Source organism: Cetorhinus maximus, chromosome 10 (assembly GCF_964194155.1).
Source record: "Cetorhinus maximus chromosome 10, sCetMax3.hap1.1, whole genome shotgun sequence".
NCBI classification, from domain to species: Eukaryota; Metazoa; Chordata; class Chondrichthyes; order Lamniformes; family Cetorhinidae; genus Cetorhinus; species Cetorhinus maximus.
Window position 1 is genome coordinate 43,318,026 of NC_135888.1, and position 26,815 is coordinate 43,344,840.

A 26,815-nucleotide genomic window follows, 5' to 3' on the forward strand; every position below is an offset into this window, starting at 1 on the left:
TGTGAGTTATTTTGTATTCGATGCATGTAGTAATGGAATAAGAGAACTCAGGACCACAATCTTAGATCACTTACAAAAGGTTTACATTACTCCTTTCTCTCAGGTAGGGTCACTACCTTTGCCAAGATTAAGATTGGATGGAAAGGTGCAAGGCCATCCGCTTCAACGATGGTGAAAATCATCAATAACTCTTAACACATGCTAATAGATGGGAAAAGTTTAATAATTTTAAAAACCATGCTACTACTGGGCTTCTCATAACTAGACTGGTCCTATACAGGTGGGTAATGATCCAATTCTCAGCATCTACTGGAAGTGGTGACAGAGGGGATAGTAAAGGTTAACAATCAACCAGACACAGAAATGGGGCATGATCGGGTGTTTCTGGAGGGAATAATTAAGAGGGGCTGAATGGCCTTCCTCATCCATAATTAATTTGTAATTCTTGTGTTAATATATTGCTCCCACTGCACTCAGTTACACGTAGGTTCACTGATTACTGGTGAGGGTTTATGATGAACTTTATTAGCGTATAAACACTTGACATGTCTATCTTTAAAGGGACTAACTCTCCATTAAAATAGTGACAAAGATCATCCGACACGATTACTAAGTACTTGCACGACACTATCACACTGATAAAGGGTACATGTCGAGAAAATTGAGATTGAAAAACTATTTGGTGCTTATTAATCTGCATGCCGAACTCTTCAGGCCTCGGAAGGTTAAAACCATTGGTGTATCGTCTCCCCACACCCGTGAACACAAAGGTTACAGTGTGGCTGTTGAAATTAGCCTAACTGTTGGAATATTTTACTGAAATAGAGTGAAACTTTACTGTTTAAAACCGGCTGACATACCTTCAGAAGAATTAAAGGAGTTACCTGAAACGTAATTGATAGAAAAGAGTTTTGAGTTTTTCCCCTTGTAGACTACAATGCAACACATGCTAGAATATTCTTTAAAGGCTTGGACTACAGTAATATCTTAATAAAGGGGCAGCTTCTAACCTAGACAACCTAACCTATATCGGAACAACAAAAGGTCTCCATGATGATGCCAAGCAGTCATTTTAAGAATGCTATTTTTCATGACAATACTATGGAGTATAAATAATCTTTAAACGCAATCATGCCTGTGTGTCTATCAATAAAAGTCAGTAGCTCACATTCAGTCCTTCGCTAGTGCAACAGATCTATCCTCAAGTTTAGATAAATCCAGAATTGACAAAAAAGACCAACATGGTGTCTCCAATCAGATGCAAGCAATGTTGCCGGTGTTCGTAACGGATCTAGATGGCACCCAGCTCCTCTCACTGTCAATACACTCTGATTCAGCATTTTACCTAATAAAGTCATTTTTGGCTCCTCCTGGTTATTAGGCCAGACCTTCAGCCACTTTTGCTTAAAACACAATAAAACCCGTATAGATTTTACCACTACTCTGTCACGCCTGTTAGATACACAAATATTAGAACTGTAATTCACAAAGACTATGAGGTCACTTCATCACAGAAAGGTACCCCTTGATGCTTCTATCTGGAGAATCAACCTTTGAACATTGTGAACAAAGGAATTGGTTCCTTTCATGCTTGTTATCACTGCTTGAGTGGCAAACTGAAGGCAATGTTAATGGAATCCACTACATTATACTCTCAAATAGATTAAATATCCTCCTAACTACTGAGACACTCTTACCAAATAACTCTTATAATTAGCACTATTCAATTAAAAATTCAATGTACTTATATTCAATAACAAAACCTTTAGCTTTCTCCTTCATGAAACCTGCCTTCACATCGAGGTTCTTACGGACACCCCAGGCCACGTATGTATTTCAAGCTGGGCCCATGGGGAATTTAGAATTTTCCATCATTAGAACCTTCAAAGAATCTTGTTTAGCACACTCTGGTTTTACCACGATTCCAACAGCTGACCTATTCGGCCTCGTCTTTTGCATAAGGACTTTAAGATGAAAAAAAAAACCCGAGCTCTCCTGTCTTGACCTGGACTGGCCGCAATCAGCAGAAAGAAAAATTCTGATTCCTGCTCCTTCTACTCAAAGAGACAAAGGCCCTAACCTCTCTTTGCCATTCTTTCCACGACTTCCATTAAGTCTTTCTTCATCCGAACAAGATATAACAGAGGTGTCTTCTGCCTCTTCTCAATCCCTTCGGAGACCCTCCGTTTTGTCTCCAGCATTGAGGAGACGTTGTTCTCAATAAGAGCGGCTACAAGTGATTATTCCAAATCTGAGTTTTCCTCTGCCTCACAAGATGTCATCGTAGTCCAGCAGCTTTGAGTGCTGCCTGGATTTCCAGAGTCTATAGAGACGAAAGTCAAAGTATGTCTCTATCATCCGCTTTCCTGAAATTCAATGTGACAACATTCATTAAATGGGCTCATCAACAATAATGGTCATTGAATCAGATGGCTAAAACATGGCCAATTTACTCCCTGATCGTGACATTCCTTATTACTTAGCACCCAGGAGATCTGAACTTTGTGAATTTTTCACTCAAGGCTCAAGCATTTTAGAACCTTTGGAGACCCTTCTTCTAAATACCGGGCTGGATTTTATGTGCTCCTGCCAGGCGTGTTTTTGGCAGGGGAGCATAAAAAATAGGGTGGGCCAAACACCTTCCCACCCACCCCCGAGCTCATCTCCATAACATGGTAAGTGGGCAGGCACCGAAATCAGCAACCCGCCTGCCATATTTAAATATATACTTAAGGGTCAATTGAGTTTGTTAACAAGCCAATTAACCCCAATAATACGCTGCCTATGCCATAATACGGTTGTCATGGACAGGAATGGACAGCCTGCTTTTTAAGGAAGTTTTTAAAAGAGCGGGAAGGAGGGGCGTGTACTATCTTGGGGCGGGGGGGGGGGGGGGGGGGGGGGGGGGGGCGTGCCCTTTGCATATCGGGGGTAGCCCCCCCCTAAGGTAGTAACACCCCCCTTCCTTCCAATCCACCTGCTCTCCAAAACCCATACCCCACCACCTCCCTAAGCTAGCCAAACCCTCCCCTCCCACTACCCCAGACTTGCCTCACTCTGGGATCCATTGGGCCTTCTTATTCAGATTACTTACTGTCCTGGGAGTGCCCGCTACTGAGCTCTTGGCGCTGCTAGGACTGCTGGCCAATCGGATTGGTCAGCAGCTCTGGAGGGCATGACATCCGCCCCAGTGAGAGGCGAAGTCCCACTGTTTGCCAACTTAGCCAGCCCATAGTGCATTATGGCTGTGGGGTGTGCTTGCACGGAGTGAATTGGCTTCCAGCTGACTTTCCTTCGGGGTGGTGGTGGTTGGGGGGGCAAGTGGGCCGCATCCCTCGCCCCCACCATAAAATGTGGGCCACTGTTTCTAACTATAAAAGATGAAGCCAAGAATTGAGCCATGTCACACCGAGAGTGGAAGACATACTTTTCTAACTGGCATTGCAATTTTAGGCATAATATTTTTCCCCAGTTTTTTTCTCTCCTTTCCTGCAAGTCCTACCCCATAGGTTCTATGGTAACATCTCCTGTGCCTCATCTAAGTGAGTAATCTGAAAGTGTGGGCCTCGACAGTTAGCACTGATAGGCTAGTGGATGGTGCAGACTGACAAAGCCAAGTCCTTCACAGGGCCAGACGTTGGTGAGAACACACCTCGATTACGGAGTAGAATTTTGGTCTCCTTACTTAAGGAGGCATATACTTTCATTACTTTCCTACCCCCTTCCCCCCACCGCCCATTACCGTTGTCTCCATTGTTGATCAAGAATCTGTCTAACTCAGCCTTAAGTTTATTCAATTACCCAGCCTCCACTGCTTTCTGGGGTAGAAAATTCCAAAGACTAACGACCTTCTGGGAAAAGGAGTTCCTCCTTATCTCCGTCTTAAATAGCTCGAGTTGGGAAGTTTCCAGACTCAGCAGACCCGCCTCACTTTAAAGGGCCCAGCTAGACCCAATTCTTGCTTTGGGGAGTGAGGCAGGCATGGGATCGAGTTGGGCCCACCAACTCCAGAAGAACATCCTGGCTGGATGCGGGGACAGGTGTGTGCCAAGGCACGCTGGTTGGAAGACCCGTCCCAGTTCTCTGGAACTTAGGTCCCAGTTGTTTCAGAAGCTCTTAGACCCTCAAGCCCTTCCCTGCCCCATGCCAACCTGTGCCTCCATCTACCCCCATGCCCCTTCATACTCCTATGGCCTTTCCATACCAACTATGCCCCCCACCCAAACCCCCATACCTCCTCATACCACTATGATCCCTCTATGCCAACTTATGCCCCGCATCTACCCCCCCCCCCATGCCACCTCCATAGCCACTCATCCAGTATCCACCACAGGCAGACCTCAGTAGCCATGTGGAGATGAAAAAAAACTAACAATCTAATATAGCTCCCATTCATACACAATAGTGAAAAAAATTCCAATTCATGAAATCCATTCAAATTTTTAAAATCTTCTCAAATATTCAATCGCTTATAAAAACAAACTTCATTGCAGACCCTAAATTAAAACCAGCTAATCCTTTAATAGCCTCTTTAAATAGTCAATCAATGAACTCAGAGCCCCTCCTGTTGGGATAATTGTATATTTTGAAGCTCAGCCAAGCATTCATAATGACATAATGATAACTTGGGAAATGTCAGCAAAGAACTCTATTGAAACTGCACAAACAGATGACAACCTTTTTATAACCTACACCAGATGGCCTATCAATTAAATCAGTTCAGCAGACTCTCTTTAATTCTCACAAACAGCTGCATCCTGTTTTTTTTCCAAGTTTAAAGAGCGTGGAATTTAAAAGTACTTCACATCATGACAGTTATACAGACCTTATCTGCCCTTCAAGTGCGTTTACATCTACACCAGTTTGTGACTCCCACACTGTGGGTTAAGGCTTTTGGGTCACCAAAATGAAGTCTGTTAAACTCAGCACCAAGTTCAAATGGCTCTGCTGAGGTTGGTTTTCCTCCTGTGTGATTCACACCCCCTTTCCCCACCGGCAAAAATTGGACCTATCTGAAAGGGGGCAGAACTTCTGAATCCGGGTTCACCCGCCAATTTAAAGGTCTCTGCAAAAATCTGGCTGTATGTGTTTGTTTGGCATCACAGTGGTAGGGATTTTGCATTGGTGCCTTCAGCCCATGATCAAGTTTCATAATGTAAGAAAAGGACACAAACCTAAGTAAGATTTTTCAACAATACTTCCTTGGGTGTTGAAATGAACCCGTTGACAGTAACCCTAAAAAGAGAACAAACCTGCTACTCATTAGGCCATTGGTATGAACTTCTCTAACCTCACCATTGGTATCAGACATGTGTTGAAGAGCCGCAATCCTCCCAACATTTTCTATGATGAATACTGAAAAATTAACTACCCTTTTAAGAGAACAGGGAAACCTCGACATACCTTGCGCTGAAAGCTCCAATGGAGACTCAAAGGATATTCGGTGAGGAGTCATCAAGACAGTCAGGCTCCGAAAAAGCTGAAAGCAACAAGCAAAGGCTTAAATATGTGAAGCACATGGAGTGCTCAAGTCCAATGTTACTTAAAATCTGGGTCGACCAGTTCACAAATCGTTTTTTTAAGTCTATAGTCCCTATGGATCTATAGTAACCCAATTAAAATAATTATTACACACAGTCCTGTGGAACAGTTGCCTTTATAGACAGGCAACCTCCCACTCCCACAACTGGCTCATAAAGAGTTCATACCCCAGTGCAAGCTCATTGCCCTGAATTGCAGCATAATCCTAAATATTGCTGAAAAGAGAGACGTACTGCTGAAGATTTTCATTTTGCACTGATCTGGACAAATGCAAGAATGCCAAATTTCAAACGATCACAAGAGAAAAGGGTGCTGATTGGTTGGCAAGTCGACCCTGATTAGCCTAGGCGTTGCCATGGAGAAAGAAACAGGACACTACAGGCTTCCCAAATGCCTGGGTAAATCAAAAATGGCTCAAGGCTTGAACATATTCCTTTTATTTACAGGGAACAGGTCCCTGCGTATGAATGTATGTCACTTCTAGCAAATGTAAATGAGCCATGCTGTGAGCTTAACTGATTATCTTAAATTGGTTGTTAGTGTGGCTGTAGCACACCCAGGATTGTTTGGCACGTGTGGCCTAATTGCTGTATCACATCTAACAGTGGACGTTTTGTTTTGTGTTTTGCTAGTTGAATGTGGTCTGTACTCTGCCTATCTACTGCTAGGTGATTCTGCAATTGGGCAACATGTCTCTCTTTTCAGTAATATACAACCCTAAATGTTACTATGCGAGCTAGTCACCTCACTGAGGTCTCTCATTGCCTCGCTTAATGAGCTATCTATCTGCTGACTGAGATTTTCAGCCCTCTCCTCATCAAAGCTGTTGATTAGATGCCATCACGTGCAACAACTTTGTTTAGTGGGTTCATAAATGAAGATGATGGATGGCATTTGGGGGTGCAGAAAGAGAAGCAGAGATAAACAGCAATCTCATAAAAACAGAGGGGGACAGGGAAGACAACATTCCCACAGAAAGAGAGATGAGAGAACTCAGAGAGAGAGAGAGAGAGAGAGAGATGAGAGAGACAGGGACAGCATTCTCACAGTGAGAGAGATGGACATAACTCAGAAGGAGAGGGAAAGAACAGGACTCCTGGAGAGAGAACAAGAGGCAACATTCTCATTGAGAGAGATGGACAGGACTCTTTCTGAGAGTTAGATGGACAACATTCTTAAGATCATAGAATGGTTACAGTACATAAGGGGGCCATTCAGTCCATCCTGGCTCTCTGCAAGACTGAATCACCTAGTCCTACTCCCTCACCTTTCCCCAGTAGCCCTGCCAATTTTTTCTGTCAGGTAATTATTCTACTCTCTTTTGAAGACCTCCATTAAATCTGACTCCACCACACTCTCAGACAGTGCATTCCAGATCCTAATTCCTCATTGCGTAAAACCTTTTCCTCATGCCACTGTTGCTTCTTTTGCTCATCACCTTAAATCAGTGGCCTTTGAATCGCCGCCATCCTTCTGTCAATGGGAACAGTTTCTCCCTACCTAATGTGTCCAGGTCCCTCATGATTTTGAATATCTCTGTCAAATCTTCTCTTCTCCAAGGAAAACAGCTCCAGCTTCTCTAATCTACCCATATAACTGAAGTTCCTTATCCCTTGAATCATTCTCGTGAATCTTTTCTGCGCCCTCACTAATGCTTCACATCCTATCATGTGGTGCCTAGAACTGGACACAATACTCCAGCTGAGGCTGAACCAGCCAATGAAGTAAGAAAGAGTGAGAGAGAGAGAGAGAGAGAGAGAAACAGAGACAGAGAGAAAGCAAGAGAACAGACAGACAGACTTTTTTCAGAAAGTGTGAACTGGGTGGAACTCTCTGAAAGAGATCGGTCTGGGGCAACATGTCGAGTAACAGCTTAGCCATATTATGAGTAGCGGGGATTTCAGGCTGAGTGCCTGGAATACAAAGGATTAGATTTCTCTGGAAAAGAGCTTTTACATCCTGCAGCATTAACATCATTCAAATTTATGTTTTCTTTCTAATTCAAATGACAATTTGAAAAAACCTACAAGAAATTGACAGGGAAGTTGAGGAGAATCAGAGTCTGCGAAAAAGCAGGTGATAGGACTGATTTCTACCCTTGACAGAATCAAGGATATGATTGGATTTGTGTATTGTTGGTGTTTCTTTTTCAAACTTTATTTTGATGTTTGATGATGAGAACCACCCCCCCACCCGGCCATTGAGTAAAATACAACCAATCATGCAGCTCCTGCCAATAGCACTGGATCAAAAAAAGGTACAGTCAAAGAGCTGAACAGAAACATTAACAGAGATAGAGAGACAGAGAGCGCGGTCATCCACTCCGGACCCAAGAAAAATAGATCAGAATATTTTCAAAATGATGTGAATCTAGCAATTGTGGAGCAACAGGGAGATTTAGGAGTCCAAGTACAGAAATCACAAAGCTGGTGAACAGGTATAAAAAGTAAAAAAGCTTATTGATCTTTACCTCAAGAGGGATGGAATCTAAAGGGTGAAAGTAATGCTACAGTTACAGAAGGCTCTGACTAGTGTAATGTGTTCAGTTTTGAGCATCACAACTCTGGAATGATATAATGGCTTTGGAGTGTAGTATAGTGTAGATTCACCAAAATTATACCGCGGCTTAAAGGGTTAAATTATGAGGGCAGCTTGCATAAACCAGGCTTGTATTCTCTTGAGTATAGAAAATTAAATAGTAATCTAATTGAGGTGCTTAAAATGATTAAAGGATTTGATAAGGTAGGTAGAAAGAAAATATTTCCTCAGATGAAAGAATCTAGAATAAGTGGCCTCACATTAAAATTAGAACAAAACCAAAGAGTAATGTCATGAAGCACTTCTTCACATAAAGAGTAGTGGGAATCTAGATCATTGTTCCTGCAAAAGTTGAGGGTATGTCAATTCAAAATTTCAAAACTGAGATTAATAAATCTTTGTTGGGAAAGGGTACTTAAGGGTTATGGAACCAAGGTGGACAGATGGAGTTAAGATACAGAGAACTAAATGAGGCGCTGAGTAGCTTTTACTCTTCCTACTTTATGTTACAGAGACAGACAGAAACAGACAGTTAGAGAGAAAGGGTTAAACAGAGATAAAAGGGAGACAGAGAGAGATAGGCAGAGAAAGATTAGGCAGTAAGGGGAAACAGGCAGATACAGAGAAACAGGCAGATACAGAGAAACAGGCAGATACAGAGAAACAGGCAGACACTGAAACATTCAGAGGGAGATATAGAGACAGCTAGAAAAACACAGAGGGATATATAGAGAGATTGACAGAAAGATAGAAACAGATTGCCAGAGAGATATAGAATGACAGAGGATAACAATTCAGGGAAATAAAAAGAGGGAGAGAGTTGGAGGGAGAAACATAGCCAGAGAAGACAGACACTGAATAAACAGACTGAGAATGAGGCAGAGACAGAATAAACAGAGAGAGAGAGAGAGACAGAAAGAGAGAGTGCGAGAGAGACAGACAGAAAGAGAGAGAGATAGAGAGAGGCAGAGAGGCAGAAAGAGAGAGAGACAGAAAGAGAGAGAGGCAGAAAGAGAGAGAGAGAGGCAGAAAGAGAGAGAGAGAGGCAGAAAGAGAGAGAGAGAGGCAGAAAGAGAGAGAGAGGCAGAAAGAGAGAGAGAGGCAGAAAGAGAGAGAGAGAGAGAGGCAGAAAGAGAGAGAGAGAGAGAAGCAGAAAGAGAGAGAGAGAGAGAAGCAGAAAGAGAGAGAGAGGCAGAAAGATAGAGAGAGGCAGAAAGAGAAAGAGAGGCAGAAAGAGAGAGAGAGGCAGAAAGAGAGAGAGGCAGAAAGAGAGAGAGAGGCAGAAAGAGAGAGAGAGGCAGAAAGAGAGAGAGGCAGAAAGAGAGAGAGAGAGGCAGAAAGAGAGAGTGAGAGAGGCAGAAAGAGAGAGAGGCAGAAAGAGAGAGGCAGAAAGAGAGAGAGAGGCAGAGAGAGAGAGGCAGAAAGAGAGAGAGAGAGGGGCAGAAAGAGAGAGAGAGAGAGAGAGGCAGAAAGAGAGAGTGAGAGGGGCAGAAAGAGAGAGAGAGAGAGAGAGAGGCAGAAACAAAGAGAGAGGCAGAGAGAGAGAGAGAGGCAGAAAGAGAGAGAGAGAGAGGCAGAAAGAGAGAGAGAGAGAGAGGCAGAAAGAGAGAGTGAGAGAGGCAGAAAGAGAGAGAGAGAGAGACAGGAAGAGAGAGAGAGAGAGAGAGAGAGAGAGACAGGAAGACAGAGAGAGAGAGGCAGAAAGAGAGAGAGAGAGAGACTCACACACACACAGACAGAGGGTGGAATCTTCCACTCCCACCAGCAGCACCAAGGCAGAGCACAGGGAAAGGGGTGAGACCAAGGCAGGACTGATGGGGGGTGGGAGTCAAGAAGCAGAGAAGAAGATTGAATGGCTGTCCGGGTGCCGTTTAAATATGGCACCCGGCTTTGGAGCCTATGAAGAAACTGCGGGGCAGGTTGCCTCCTGCCCACCCCGCCACAAGATTCATCATGCTGTTCACGGATGCATAATTAATGAGCTGAACAGCGCAAGTGCTTGTGTGTTCAGCTGCCCTGCTCTCCAAATGAAGTCATTCCGCCTTCTGCTCCTGCCACCGGACTTACTCTCCAGAACAAAGATTCCAGAGAGAAGTGGAACAGTAAGAGAGATCAACAGAGAGAGATAAGCATACATAATGATGCAGAGAGTGTGTGTGAGAGAGTCAGAAAGATCAAATAAAATAGAAATAGAGAGGCAGAGTGACAAAAACAGAACGGCTGAAGTCATAGTGAGCAAGTTGAAAAAGAGAGGGTTAGGCAGTCAAACAAAAGGGGAATAAGAGATGGTAGACAAGGTAGAGTGCGTCAGATCAGAGATGGGAATCTGATTGTAAATTAAGTGACTGATCAGATCCTTTTAATTGATTAATAATACCACCTGAAAGATTAAAGGTTAAAAGTATGTTGTTCAAAAAATAAAACTGTGTTTATATTTGCTTCATAAATATCTTCACAATTGTACAAATGGCATGTGTCCAAGGCTTGAAGGGAACAAAATAACTTTATCTTCAGGGTGATCTAGACAAAACCGAATCAGCTGTTACAATCACCTTTCTTTCAGGTAATTCTAAATAAACAAATATCAAATACAGATTTAGAAAAGGAGTCACGTCATTAATGTTAACAGCACAGATTTATTGATCACATGTATGATTTTCACAAAGTAGGTCGCTTTGTCAGTTTATCGAGCGTTGCTGATCAATGATGAATAATACATCACACGGCAACAGAAATGGAATAACCTCAGGCATTCAGCAGATTGGTAGATCAAATAAGGAGAGCTAGCTGCTTGGAGATTGCTGCCAATGCTGTCAATCTCCATATAGCATTCCATTGCAATACAACACAAATTGAGGCCATTCCACCCATCATGCCTATGCCAATGCCAATTCTCTGAAGAAGCCATTTCATTGCTCATTCCCCATAGCCGTGCATTTTATTTTAATTTTCAGGTCTATATCTAATTCCCTTCTAGAAACCACTACTGAATCTGTCTTCACCACTGCCTTCAGGCTGTGCATTTCAGATTATAACAGCTCTACATCAAAACAAATTCTTTCCACCCCAACCTCCCCGACTCTTTTATCAATTATCTTAATTTTATTTCCTCTGGTTGCCAATTTCTTTCAGTTGGAAACAGTTTCTATCAAAGTTGCTCATAATTCTGAACATGTCTATTAGATGTGCCCTTAATCTTTTCCGTTCCAGCTTTTCTAGTTCTCTTAGTGAAATCCATCATTTCAAGTATAATTCTGGTAAGTCTCCAAGACCTTGACATTCTTCCTAAAGGATGATTCCCCAGTTGAGGCCTAACCTGTGTTTTATAAAGGTTTTCCATGACAGGCTGGCTTTGTGTGTCTAATTTTAAAACCAAGGATCCTGTCTGCTTTTGAACAGCCCTTCTCAATGTGTCCCGCCACCTTCAAAGCTTTATTTATATGGAGTCCAGGTCCCTCTGTTCCTGCACACCCTATAAAATTGTACTATTTAGTTTATATTGCAAAATTGTACTATTTAGTTTATTCAGTCCCCCTCAAAAATGCATCACCACACTTCTCTGCATTAAATTTGATCTATGTGTCCACTCATTTCACCAGTCCATCTGTGTCCTTCTGAAGTTTGCTACTATCATCCTCACTACTTACTCCACTTACAAGTTTTATCTCAACCTCAAGCATTGAAATGATGCTCTGTATTCCCAAATCCAGGTCATTAATTTATATCAAAAAAAGCAATGGGCCCAATACTGACCGCTGGGAGACACTGCTGTATAGTTCCCTCTGGTCTCAGCCAATTTTGTATCCACACTGCTGTCCCTTTAATCCCACAGGCTTCAATTTTGCTAATAAATCAATTGTGTAGCACTTTATCAAACACCTTCTGAAAATCCATATATACATCAACCATACTACCCTCATCAAACTCATTTGTTATTTCTTCTAAGAACATAATCAAGTTTGTCAAACATGATTTGCTATGAACAAACTTGTGTTGCCATCATGAATTAACCCGTGGTTTTACAAGTAAAAATTAATTATTTCCCAGGTTATGATGCCTTAGACGTTTCCCGACGACTGATGTTAAACTGACTGGCTTAATTACTGGGTTTATCCCACCTCCCTGATTTGAATAGGAATGTAACATTTGCAATCCTCCTGTCCTCTGGCGTCACCCCTTATCCCCAGATTCTCCACTATTTCCATCTTCGCTTCCCTCAGCGATCTAGGATGAATCCCCTCCAGAGTGGGTGACTTTTCTACTTTTGGCGCTGCCAACCTTTTGAGTGCCTCCTGCATTGGCAACATCCTCTTCTCCAGTGAAGACCAATGCAAAATCTTCATTTAGTACCTCAGACATACCCTTTGTCAACGCAAGATTTACATTTCAGTCTCTAATCGGCTCCAATCTTCCTTTGACTAGGCTTTTTATATCTTTATGAAAAACGCCACTGTTCCCTTTTATGTTACCCGCTAATCTTTTCCCATACTCTTTTTGCTCTGCTTACTTCCTTTTTCTGTTCTCCTCTGCACTTGTATTCAGCTTGTTTCTCTCCCGTACTACCTGACATTTGTCATTAGCCTCCTTTCTCTGTTGCACTTTACTGAAGAATAACAAGGAGTTTTCCAAATATTCCGGCCAACATTAATCCCTTAACCGACAACACTAAACTACTCATTCGTTGTTTATTAGATCTTACTCTGCACAATTTGGCTGCCACATTTGCCCACTAAACTGTGAATACGCTTAAAAATGAGGAATTGTGTGACTGTGAAGCACTCTGGGGCATCCCGAGATTGAGATTCAAATCCCCCCATGGCCTTGCATTCATTCTATCTCGCTATCTTTATAACTCTCTGCACTCCTGCCATTCTGGTCTCCTGTGCATTCTCGATTTCCTTAGTTCCACCACTGGGGGTCTTGTCTTCTGCTGCTAAGTCCTCAAGCTCTGGAATTCCTTCCCAAAGCCTCTCCATCCCTCTATGCACTTTAAGTGGCTCCTTATAACCTACCTCTTTGACCAAGCCTTTGGTCATCCATGCTAGTATTTTTCTACGTGATCCAGCATCAAATTTTCATTGATAATGCCCCTGTTATATACTACAAGGTAGTAGATAAAGACAAATTGTTGTGATATAATGCTTACTAAATGTAAATTCTTCTTTCCTGTTCCCTGGCCCTCATCACTGAATGTAACAGCTTAGACATTCAGAATATGCTGATCCTAACCAAATATTATCCACCAAGCCAGCTCCAACTGCAATGTTACTTATTTAAAGACACAACAACTTGAAAGCAGGCATCAACCTCATGTATGGGAACATCACGGAATGTTTTTGCAAGGTGAAGGGAGAGGAGAGCACTGAGAAAGACAGAAAAAATATTAAAAAGGAGGGTTTAACATAAAGTCGAAGAGGTTACTTTGAAAGGGACTTTTAAAGGGAAAGTTCAATGGCATTCCATCGCTGAATCCCCAGCTATCAACATTCTGGGGGTTACCATTGACCAGAAACTGAACTGGACTGGCCATATAAATACTGTGGCTACAAGAGCAGGTCAAAGGCTAGGACTCCTGTGACGAGTAACTCACTCTTGGCTCCTCAAATCCTGTCCATCATCTATAAGGCACAAGTCAGGAGTGTGATGGAATACCCTCCCCTTGCCTGGATGAGTGCAGCTCCAACAACACTCAAGAAACTTGACACCATCCAAGGCAAAGCAGCACACTTGATTGGCGCCCCGTCCACAAACATTCACTCCCTCCACCACTGATGCACAGTGGCAGCAGTGTGTACAATTTACAGGATGCACTGAAGCAACTCTCTAAGGCTTCTTCGACAGCATCTTCCAATCCACGACCTCTACCACCTAGAAGAACAAAGGCAGCAGATAGATGGGAACACCACCACTTGCAAGTTCCCCTCCAAGCCACTCACTATCCTGACTTGGAAATATATCGCTGTTGCTTCACTGTCGTTGGATCAAAGTCCTGGAACTCCCTCCCTAACAGCACTGTGGGTGTACACCACACGGACTGGAGCAGTTCAAGAAGGCAGCTCACCACCACCTTCTCAAGGGCATTTAGGGTGGGCAGTAACTGCTGGCCTTGTCAGCGAGATCCACATCCCATTAATGAATTTTAAAAAAGAAATGCTGAGGTAAAGTAGTTTCAGGATGGTTGCATAGAGGAGGGCCGCAGTGACTCACATTTTGATATCTGATTTTGTAGCAGAACACAAGAAGTCAGAGGACAGGTTGAACATTTTTCGGGCAAAATGGGGAGATTGTGGCAGGCTCTGAAAGGACAAGGCTTGGGCCCTTTACTTTATTAATCATGAACCTGAGAAACACATCAACTACAACTTGCATTTTTTTGCACCTTTAACGCGCTAAAAGATCCTGAGGCCCTTGATAGGAGTGTAATCAGACAAAATCTGACACCAAGCTACAGAAGGAGATATTAGGACAGGAGAACCAAAGCTTGATCAGGAAGGTTGGTTTTAAGGAGCAACTGATAGGAAGGGAGAGAGGCAGAAAGTATTCCAACGCACTCCTGACCAGCCTCCATTCTACTCTCCATTAACTTGAGGTCATCCAAAACTCTGCTGCCTGTCTCTTAACTCACACAAGTCCCATTCACCTACCACCCCTGTACTCACTGAACTACACAGGCTATTGTTCAAGCAACATGCTGATTTTAAAATTCCCATCCTTGTTTCCAAATTGCTCCATGGTCTCTCCCCTCCCTATTTCTGTAATCTCCTCCAAACCCACAACCCTCCGAGATATCTGCACTGTTCTAATTCTGCCCTCTTATGCATCACAAATTTTAATCATTTCACTATTGGTGGCTCCACCTTCAGTTGCCTGGGCCCGAAACTCTGGAACACCCTCGCCACCTCGCTACCCTCCTTTAAGACACTCCTTAAAAATGAGTTCGTTGGCCAAGCTTATGCGGCTCGGTGTCACACTTTCTCTATGATGCTCCCGTGAAGTGTCTTGGGACATTTCATTATGTTAAAGGCGCTTTATAAATATAAATAGTAGTTGAGAGGTTTAGGGAGGGAATTCCAGAGCTTGGGCCTAGGCAGCTGATCTGACCAGCATTGAAAATCAAATATGGACAAGAGGCCAGGACTGCAGGAGTACCAACATCTCGGAGAGTGGACGAAGCTACCAAGATAGGGGAGTGAATCCTAATCTCACATCAGGGTGCATATAGCCTAACGTTCTCCTCTCTATACGCAGAGGCACTGAGGTCTGCTGCAGTGCCTCTGGGCCATCCCAGCTGAAATCAGACAAATTTATCAAGAATTGTAATATCAACTTGGGGCTTTTCTGGTTTGTACTGCCCGGTGTAGCCTTTAACCCTTGACCTATCAGGGAACTTGAGATCCATTCTCCTTAGGGAGAGATCCATTCATTCTTCTGTGTCTATTTGGGATTTTTCATGATGAGAAATATCAACTGCACAGAGTAGAATACTCTCTGGGTCTGTGATGAGAGGCATTTTCAGCATTCCACACAAATTACCTTCCCAAAAAAAAAAATCACTTGTTACTAAATCATTTTCTTCTGCTGACCGTTCCTTAGAAAGTGCAGTAAGTGACAGAATCCAGATGGTGGACCTGGCATATTCTTGGGTACCACTGCAGAGAGGTGATGAGGAAATCCGCCCTACCTGAAGAGGCAGGATTCCCCCCCCATGTCTTTGCTATGAAGATGCTGCGAGGAATGCCCTTTACCTTTTCTCCGTTGGGATTTCCCAGGATGTAGCAGCCCATTACATGGATCACATTTGGCTCTGGGTTGACTTTACTCATCAGTCTGCTCAGTCGCTTCCAAAACCTGCAAAAAATGTGAACGCAAAACTGTAATCAGCCGTCTCTGCTGTTGACGGGGAAATCAGAATCCCAACCTCACAAGAGCACCGTGACCATGGCAGGATTACAGCATCAGGCGGTTTCCCCATTTCCTTCTGGGATAGAGAGGAATGAAAACCTCTTGACATAAATCAGCCAATCTCTGCAGCCTCATGTGTTGCCATTGCTCGAGAAATTGTTATGTTTTTATCATGATATAAAGGCACCAATCACGCATAAAGGATTGGGTAAACACGTTGTGGGTTCATTTATTTAAACTAGGCAAATGAGAACAGATATACATGGATAGAAAGCTTGAAGACATCAGCAGCAGGGCTGTGTGCTGTGTTCTATTCTGTTCATGGGCCAAAGTGAAATGGAGACTGGATTACATGATACATGTCCCTTCTAGTGATGGCATGATGCTATCATTAAAGGTACATTACAAAAGAAATCAGGGCCGCTTTCCTCAATTGTGAAAAATTGTATGTGTGTGAGCATGCCAGCCATTTCCAAATACCCACTTCCAACAGGCAAATGCTCCACCCCTGGAACTGTATTTGGAAAATCAGCCCCTGTGAATGTGCTGCTGGGTGACAGAGTCCCTGCTGTTGGGATATCAACTTCATCCAAGGTGGAAGAAAGGACAAATTTGCATTGATATAGTTCTTATCACAGCCTCAGTATATCCTAAAGCACATTTGTTGTTTAATGTTAATCATGGCACTTCCACAAATGCAGCAACTACATAGCAGCAGCAGGTCACACTTTGTAGTTTGCTGTATATCTTCGATAAAGCAAATATGTTTCCACTGGCAAGATCAGCAGCTAAAGGACACAGGTTTAAGGTAATGGGCAAAAAGAGGTGAAGTGAGGAGATTTTTTTTTAAACAGTGTTCTGCCTGAAAGGGTGGCAGAAACAGATTCTACAGTAACTTTCAAAAGAGAACTGGATAAAGGTGAAATTTGTAGGGCTAGTGGGGAAAGGAGAGAGGGAGCAGGACAAATTAGATAGTTCTTTCAAGAAGCTGGAATCAGCACAATGGGCTGAAGGGCTTCTGTGCTGTAGTATTTTAAGGTGTGTGCAAGTGATTAGATAGACAGCATACCCTACAGCATCTTGCCTGTGCTTCAATTCAGAGCCATGAAACTGAGTGCTGGCAGCACGTGCCAACCTGGAGGAGACTGTGGCTTCACTGTACCCTCACCTGACATCCACACACCCTGCAACTTGCAGCAAAAGTCACTGGACAACAACCAGGAGCAGGAAAACCGGCTCTGATTTTTCTCTTCATGGGTTTTGGAGTGCTATTAGCAATTGGAATGTCCTTACCAGCCTCCCAGGCATGATCAGCTGACTCCATGAAAGCTAGACAAAGGGCTTTCTGCACTGTGTGGCTCAGTTTTATAGCGAGCTGTGCATTCACTAAATAATAACTCAAAGAGATCTTGTTATTTTAACTCCATAGACAAAGAATGGAAGTCTGTCAACAAAGGCTGATGTCCCTGCTGTGCATTATTTCCTGATAACTCCATGCCTTCTACTGCAGTTTAAATTTTAATGGATAGTTTCCTTTAGCAGATTAGTTTGTGTTGTGGGTCTGCCCCTTTAAAGAGCAGCCAGACTCAGAGCTGTCAGGGGGACATTCATCGAATTGAATTGCAGGCCAATGGAATTTACATGCTGTGCCCACTTAAGTTGTGAAGAACACCACTCTTTACAAGAGGAGATTTGAGCCCTTCCAAACCAGAGAGAGCATTATGAGCTATCTCATACTGATAAACACTGAACTGTCCCTGTGTTAGGAGCAAATTGAAATGGCGAATTGAGAGCTGCATAAAAGAGGGGGATTGGTCCAAGGGTGATTTTTCTGAGAGTGCTGGTACCAATATGCTAATTAAACTTTTATTAAATAATTATGAGGTGATGCATTTTGGCACAAGGGATAGAGATGAGGAGAAGCAATTCAGACTTAATGGCACAATTCTAAAGAGTATTAAGTTACAGAGGGACCTGGGGGTGCAGGTGCGTAGATCTTTGATGGTGGCAGGACATATTGAGAGAGCAATCAACAAAGCATATGGGCTTCATAAATAGAGGCACTGAGTACAAAAGCAGGAAAGTTATGCTGAACCTTTATAAAGCTCTGGTTAGCCACAACTAGAGAATTGCATCCAGTTCTGGTCACCACACTTTAGTGAGGATCCTTGAGAAGGCGCTAAGATTTACTAGAATAATTCTAGGGATGGGGTGGGGGGTTTGGTTGGAAAAACTGAAGTTGTCCCCCTTGGAGCAAAGGAGATAGAGAGGAGATTTGAAAGTGGTGCACAAGATTATGACAGGATTAGATAAGGTAGACAAAAAAGAACTATTAGCTGATGGTACAAGGTCTAGAGGACAAGGATTTAAGGTCTTGGGCAAGAGAGGCAGGGGGAATGTGAGGAAGAACTTTTTTTAGTCAGTAAGTGGTAATGACCTGAAATTGCTGCCCACAAGCGAAGCACAGACAATCAATGATTTCAAAAGAAAATTGGATGGGCACGTGAATGAAATAAACCTGCAGGGCTACAGATCAAACAGGGGAGTGAGTCTGACTGGATTGCTCTGCGAGGAATTGACATGGGCTCAATGGGCCAAATGGCCTCTTTCTGTGCCATTAGCTACTGCTCTGAATTTGGACCTTGCAGGAAAGCCTTGGGCATGCCAGACTCGAATTGCATATGAAATGTGATTGGCTTACATGATCAGGTCTTCCTCTTTCTCCACTTTTGCAAAGGTAGCGACCTTGTTCTTGAGTAGGTACAAATGGCCAGGTCCCCCCTATAATCAAAACACAGAAGCCATCAATAAAATACAGACATGGCAAGATCACATTAACATCATCCTGACAACGCTGACACAACACATCGTCAAGAAGACAATTTCCCAGGATGCATTTATCTGGAAATTTGGGTGTGCCCAATTTTGGATTATCCTGGTTAGGGACGAGGGGTGCTTTTAGGAAGTAAGATGCTGGGTAAATATCCTATGCAAAATGGTGAAATCCAAGACACCACTGATATTGAGACTCAGACCTCTTTGTCTTGGAGTAAGCCCCGGCAAAGAATGCAGCTGGGGTGAGCAAGACAGCGTGGGTCAGGTGTCAGGGCTGTGGGTTAGAGGCCAGGGCTGCAGATTGGGTCGGAGGGCCTTGAGCTGCACAATCCCTGAAATAATCAGGTAAGGAGCACCCTGTGGACATTCCAAGCAGATCCATTTTAACCTTCAGCAAACAGCCTTGTAGCAGTGGGGCTGTTACTGATGCCACGATAGCATCAACTGTGGAGTGCCCGAGCACAAGTCTATCCCCCGTCCAACTACACCCACAATGCAGAACGAATAGTGGCTGATGGGGCACCATTTGATCATGAGGACAAGGAAACAGGAATAGTGTTGAGTTCACACTCAACTCATTAACAACTAAAAGGTCTTGTCTGATGACACCACCCAGTGTGTACGTCAGACTGGGTCTTTTTGCATTGAAGTGTGAGAGAAGAGAGGCCAAATGGCATATGCCAGTATCAGCAATCGCTGGCAAGGGATCACCGTCAGACTCACCTGACAGAAGATCAGCAACTTCCAGATCTTGCAACCCCTTCGATAGGTGGTCAGCTTTTTCTCAATCTCCTCTATGGGGACACAGACTGGTCACATTATATTCCACACACTTTCCCGAAAAACAACATTACAAGCAACAACACCTTGGCATGATTTAATAGCTCATTTACATTACAGTATCACAGGTAATTTCCCAGCACAAAAGGGCCCTGGTAACATTGTGACTCTCCTCCGGCAGGATCGGTGGAAATCTTACGGCCACTGTTCAACCGGGAGTTAGATTGAGGTCTCAACCCAACCACACAGAGCATCAACATCAGAAAATTCAAATCGCAATGACAACTTCCAACAACTGAAGCTATAAGGGCTAAATTATAAAAGGCAGGTTACATAAACTAGCCTCATATTCCCTTGGATATAGATGAGGAAGTGTTGATCTGATCAAGGTGTTTTAGACGATCAAAGGGCTTGGTAGGGTAGATAATTTCCATTTCCTGAGTTGGGGGGCAGTCCAGTACAAAGGGACATGACCTTAAAATTAGAGCTAGACCATTCAGGGATGATGTCACAAAATGGTAGTGCAAATTCGGAACTCTCGCTCCCAAAAAGCTGTTGAGACTGTTGGGGGCGGTGAGAGGAATTGAAAATTTGAAAACTGGCATTGATAGATTTTTGTTAGCAAAGGTATTAATCGTTGCAGAACCAATATGGCTAGATGAAGTTAAGATACAGATGAGCCATGACTAATGAAAGGGGGCCAAGGCTTGTGGGCTGAGTGGCCTACCTGCTCTCCAATGCCCTGTGTTCTGTTCTTTTTTCAATGAACCCATTGTTGCAGGTTCCAAACTGTAGTAGTAGGGCTTTTTTTTTCCATTCATTCACGGGATGTGGGCTTCGTTGGCTGGGCCAGCATTTATTGCCCATCCCAGTTATCCTTGAGAAGGTGATGGTGAGCTGCCTTCTTGAACCGCTGCAGTCCAGGTGGTGTAGGTGCACCCACAGTGCTGTTAGGGAGTTCCAGGATTTTGACCCAGTGACAGCAAAGGAATGGCGATACATTTCCAAGTCAGGATGATGAGTGACTTGGAGGGGAACTTCCAGGGGGTGGTGTTCCCATCGATCTGCTGCCCTAGTCCTTCTAGATGGTAGTGGTCGTGGATTTGGAAGGTGCTGTCGAAGGAGCCTTGGTGAGTTTCTACAATGCATCTTGTAGATGGTACACACTGCTGCTACTGTGCGTCAGTGGTGGAAAGAGTGAATGTTTGTGGATGTGATGCCAATTAAGCGGGCTGCTTTGTTCTGGACAGTATTGAGCTTCTTGAGTGATGTGGGAGCTGCGCTCATCCAACCATGTGGGGAGTATTTCATCACACTCCTGACTTGTGCCTTGTAGATGGTGGACAGGCTTTGGGGAGTGAGGAGGTGAGTTACTCGTCGCACAATTCCTAGCCTCTGACCTGCTCTTGTAGCCACAGCATTTATATGGCTAGTCCATTTCAGTTTGTGGTCAATGGTAACCCCCAGGATGTTGATATTAGGAGATTTGGTGATGGTAATGCCATTGCATGTCAAGGGGAGATGGTTAGATTCTCTTTTGTTGGAGATGGTCATTCCCTGACACTTGTTTGGCATGAATGTTACTTGTCGCTTGTCAGCCCAAGCCTGGATATTGTCCAGGTCTTGCTGCATTTGGACATGGGCTGCTTCAGTATCTGAGGAGTCGCGAATGGTGCTGAACATTGTGCAATCATCAGTGAGCATCCCCACTTCTGACCTTCTGATGGAAGGAAGGTCATTGATGAAGCAGCTGAAGATAGTTGGGCCAAGGACACTACCATGGGGAACTCCTGCAGTGATGTCCTGGAACTGAGATGACTGACCTCCAACAACCACAACTATCTTCCTTTGTGCTAGGTATGATTCCAACCAGTGGAGAGTTTTCCCGCTGATTCCCACCGACTCCTTTTGCTAGGGTTCCTTGATGCCACACTCGGTCAAATGTGGCCTTGATGTCAAGTGCAGTCACTCTCACCTCACCTCAGGAATTCAGCTCTTTTGTCTATGTTTGAACCAAGGCTGTAATGAGGTCAGGAGCTGATTTGCACTGGCGGAACGCAAACTCAGTGAGCAGGTTATCGCTAAGCAAGTGCCGCTTGATAGCACTGTTGATGGCCTCTTCCTACTTTACTGATGGTCGAGAGTAGACTGATGGGGCGTTAATTGGCCGAGTTGGATCTGTCCTGCTTTTTGTGTACAGAACATAACTGGGAAATTTTCCACATAGCTGGGTAGATGCCAGTGTTGTAGCTGTACTGGAACAGTTTGGCTAGGGACGCAGCAAGTTCTGGGACACAAGTCTTCAGTCTGGTACATATAGGGTTAATGTGGGACTGAGTACAGTACTGTCCACACAGTGATGTAAGAAAGCACATGACCCAGAACCAGGGTCAATCTAGAGATGGACAGAGACCTAGGATGGCGTCAGCTCCATATCTGTACCCTCTACCGTATACATGTATATAGTTACAAGTTGTTAATAAAGACTTGCTGTTAATATACTCAAGGCTACGAAGCCTACTTCATGGTGTTTGAAGCAGTATTCTTCACAAACCACCAGAAGAACATAAGGAAACGGAGCAGGAAGTGGGCATATGGCCCCTCAAGCCTGCTCTGCTATTCAATAAGATCATGGCTGAAGTTCTACATCAACTCTTACTTTCCCTCCCAGCTCCTGATCCCCATATCCCTTGGTCCCCTTAGTGCCGAAAAATCTATCGATCTCAGTCTTGAATATAGTCAATGACTGAGCATCCACAACCCTGTAGGGTAGAGCATTCAGAAGAATCACAACCCTCCAAGTGAAGAAATTTGTCCTCACCTCAGTCCTAAATAGCTAACTCCTTATTCTTAGACCGTGACACCTGGTGCTAAACTCTACAGGCAGGGGAAAACATCCTCTCAGACTTACCCTGTCTAACCCTCTCAGAACCTTATATACTTCAACGAGATCAACTCTCATTCTTTTAAACTTTTGAGAATGTCGGCCAATTCTACTCAATCTCTCCTGAAAGGATGGCACTCATTTTAGGATTCATTCCATCATTGGGGTCCTCCAACACATTACATAACAAATTCAAATTGGGGAGAAGCTGTGATATTGATTGGATTTGAGAAACTATGGACCTAGCAGAGCACAGGGGCAGGCCACGGACCATGCATGGCTGAGGAAGTAATCAGAATGTGAAGATCCTGGTTATTCTACAGCCTGCAAGTGAACTCTTGCAGCCTCCCCGACTGTTCGATCGCAGTTTATTTTATGATAACATTCTCTCCAGTGCCTAGGGACCCTGATCAGAATTGGAAGCAGCCCCTTGAGAGGATGCATTATTGATCATAATAATAATCATAATTTTGCAGTTAACATCCTAATTTAACAGACTCTAAAACTAAATGAATCAAGAGCAATGCAAACACTTAAAAAAATCAAGTTGTGCATTATAAAGTGCCTTTCAAAACGTCTCAAAGATTTTCCAGTTAATTAGTACTGATTGTCACTGTTGTAATGTAGCCAATCCGCACTCAGCAGGGTCTGACAAACAACACTGTGAGAATGAGCTAATCATTTGTTTTACTGATATAGATTGAGAGAAAAATATTGGCCAGGATGCTGGGGAGAACTCCCCTAGTCTTCTTTGAAATAGTGCCATGGAGTCTCTTACTCCACCTGAGGGGGCAGGCAGGGACTTGGTTTGACATCTCACCTGAAAGATGGCACCTCCAACAGTGCAGCATTGCATCAGCAGTGTTTCCTGCAATCAGCGAGCAGATATAGCCATGCAGAAAGCCAAAAAGCAGTCTCCACTAGGAGTCGGACTTGAACCCACACCCTTCGAAATCAGAGGCAAGAGGGCTACCACTGAACTCAGGCTGGTACCTTAAGCCAGTGCTTCATAACAATCCCTCTGAATTCGCTAAAATATATTACAAACAACTCTATATTAGGAGACCTTGGCTTATTGATAATACTGTCATCTGAGAGTCAAAATATCATGGATTCAAGGTTCGAATACAAAATCTATGCTGAGGAGTGCTCCACTGTTGGAGCCTCTACCTTTAAGATAAGGTGGTAAACTGAGGTCATGGCTTCCTGTGCAAAAGAGTCTATGGCATTTAATTTGAAGAGCACAACATTCTGCCAAAGTCCTGGCCAATATTTCTTCCTCAGTCAGCAAATCCAAACACAGCTGGGCTGCTGATTTATCTCATTGCTGTTTGAGCAACTTTACAGTGAGCAACTGGCTGTTGCATTTGTCTACAAAACAAGAGGGAAGACATCTCTTCATGACTCACTGGCAGTAATGAGCATACGCTCAATCTGAGGGTCCGATGAATGACAGGCTTCAGGGTCAACACTCCTTTGTCCAATTTTGGAAGGTGGCCTATAAATAGACCCATGGTGCAAACATCGCATGGACTTTTATAGAATGCTTTGCCTGAGGAAGTGGTCATTGACCAGTCACTCTGACTTTGTTCCACTAATAAGGTTCTGCACTTATATAGTGCCTTTCATCACTTCAAGTCATTCCAAAGTGCTTTACAGCCAATGAACTGTCGTAACTCTTTGAATGTAGGAAACATGATAGACATTTTGAGCACAGTAAGATCCCATAAACAGCAATGAGATGAATGATCAGATAATGTTTTTACAATATTGGTTAAGTATAAATATAGGCCAGGGCACTGGGGAAATGACCCCTCCCACAGCTCTCCTTCAAAATAATGCCACGGAATCTTTTGTGTGTGCCCGAGAGGACAGACAGAGCCTCAGTTTGATGCTTCATCTGAAAGACAGCACCTCTGATAGTGCAGGACTCCCACAGTACTGTGATGGAGCGCCAGCCTAAATTCTGTGCTTAATTCACTTGAGGGGACTTGAGCCCTCGACCCTTTGGCTCAGAGGTGAGAGTGCTTCCACTGAACTATGGCTGACGCTTAACTTTGTTGGTCATCCTTCAGGATTTTCTCTTGGTTTAGTTTTGGATCTGCAACTTAAGGCAAGGTGAAACTTTTAAACACTGCTTTTTCATTGGCTTCTAGCCACCATGTGATAGCACCAACCAGTGAAACCCATGGAAATCCACTCACCCAAGATGTCATCGAACGTGGCATGTTCGTGGTCCTGTAGGGGAAATGAGAGCTCTTGTTAACCCTTTAAATGTTTAGTTCTTTCAAGTGACCCTCGGCCCACTCTATTTCTTGATTTGGATTTTTACTTTTCTGTAGGTATGGCCAAACAGGGTGAGGTGTCAGATTAAAGCTCTGAACTCTCTTGTTTCTGAACCTACAGAAAAAGCGAACAAAAACAAAATACTCTGGAAGATGAGTGTACAATGGGTTTGAGACTGTTCTTTCACTTCTGTAGCAATGATTCAAATCCAGCTCTGACCAATACAATTCTGCAAGAGCCCCATTAAAGTGAGTTGGGCATTCTCAAATCAATTCTTACCACTGGGACAGAAAATTCAATTTGTTCTTGGGATGTGGAAAGTATTTACTGCCCAGTCCCCATTTCCCCAAGATCATTCAGTGTCACCATGCAGTGTGGGGCTGAAGTCACTGGCTGAACTTTACACACAAGGTGCGATCTGTGCCCCCTGGCGTAAGTCTGTGGCAAGACCATCTACACCCAACTCGTTCTACCCCATCTCTTTCCCTACAGTTCTGCCAATTCACCAAATATATTACGTCCCAGTTGCCTTTTTAAAAAATGCAACTTTAAGTGGAACAACGTTGAGCGATTTTCCCATAAGATTAATGTATATACTGGACTTAGGTTCCCAACAAGTCTGTCCCCCGATCCCCGGCCAGTCTCTCCTGCGATGCCCGGCCAATCTTTCCCCTGATGCCCGACCAGTCTCACCCGATCTCCCGCAACTCTTTTCCCCGATCCCCGGAGAGTCTCTCACCAGGCTCTATGCATTTGGTGGGAGGTCGCGAATGTGATGGTAATTGGGCAGAAGCCGAGAGGCGATCAGGGCAGTGAGCAGGGAGGAAGCAAGACAGCAAGAGGAGCAGTGTTGTGGTCTCTGAGGGGGTCAGGAGTGACGAAACAGCAAACTTAGTGACTTTAACAGGATATATTCTCCCTATTACATTGGCAACGCCAAAACAAAAAAAAAATCGAATGAATCAACGTTAAGCAGGTTAGTACTGTGTGTTTAAAAGCAGTTCCAGCACCATCATTATAGCAATGGTGGGACAGCAATTTACTCCCAGCTCCCACTGCATCGTGTTCTGAATGAAGATTAGTTTCTCATCAGAGTGTGGATCTCTTGGAAGGGAGTTTCACCCCATTTTAAAGTTGCACTTCTTACCATCAGGACCCCCTCTGAAGATGAAAGGTCTCCATTGAAAAACGTGTTAAATGTACTGGGTTCATTGGCCAGTATTACAAAAATTGAAATTAAAAACAAAACCAGCATGTCAATCAACTTGAAAGAGAGATAAATCAGTGCTCTGGGTAGAAATATTCATGATTTAATTTTGTAACACTGCAAGTTATTATGCTCTGGTTTGCACTGCCTGGAGAGATGGTGGAAAGTGATTCAATAATAATTTTCAAAGGGGAATTGGATATAAACTTGAAATGGAAAAAATTTTCAGGGCTATGGGGAAGGATCAGGGCTCTTTAGATAGCTCTTTCAAAAAGTCTTTTGACTTAGCCTTCTGAGGTACTTTTATAACAAATAGATGAAAAATACACAGAATCTGTTTTTAATGCCTCTATATTGTTGTTCCTGGGTGTTGCTTGCAGTTGGGTTCTGAAGATTCACCTTTAATCCCTGGAGACTGCAGGGCGATCCTGGAAGGTTGGAAACCTTCCCGATGCTGTGTGTGATTCGCCAAGCAGTAAAGGAGTCAAGAAACCTGAAACCCAACATCCGAAACTGCTGTACTCACGTAGAGGATGGGGATGACAGAGGGGTCGTCTCTGCGAATGATGGTTGGGATGTACTCCGCCTTGGGGACCTTGGATGAAATGAGCTGCAAATGAAGCAATGCAATTATCTGAACCGATGGTTACTGTGTGAGGGAGTCTGATCTGAGACAGCTGTGACCACTCAAGGTCGTGAGAATTAAGCCAATTAAATAAGCAAACTGTGCTCTGACACTTGCTTTACATCATGAAACAGCACATTTGACTAAGGTGCAATTTGGAAAGTACAAGGGTAAACATACAGTTGTAATCCCCCAGTTTATAATATAACACAATAGC

At 43.7% G+C, this 26,815-nt stretch overlaps 1 protein-coding gene across 1 annotated transcript in view; it reads right to left on the reverse strand.

The window, feature by feature from the left end:
- Positions 1-370: 370 nt before the first annotated feature.
- nsmfa (NMDA receptor synaptonuclear signaling and neuronal migration factor a) overlaps positions 371-26,815 on the reverse strand; it is a 66,008-nt gene continuing 39,563 nt past the window's right edge. Inside the window, exons 10-16 of the mRNA XM_078550355.1 lie at positions 26,500-26,583; positions 24,685-24,718; positions 19,540-19,610; positions 18,683-18,762; positions 15,825-15,927; positions 5,404-5,479; positions 371-2,366 (exon numbers count right to left, since the gene is read on the reverse strand). Of these exons, the coding sequence (XP_078406481.1) occupies positions 2,269-2,366; positions 5,404-5,479; positions 15,825-15,927; positions 18,683-18,762; positions 19,540-19,610; positions 24,685-24,718; positions 26,500-26,583 (546 nt within the window). The 3' untranslated portion in view covers positions 371-2,268. The remainder of the gene's footprint in view (positions 2,367-5,403; positions 5,480-15,824; positions 15,928-18,682; positions 18,763-19,539; positions 19,611-24,684; positions 24,719-26,499; positions 26,584-26,815) is intronic.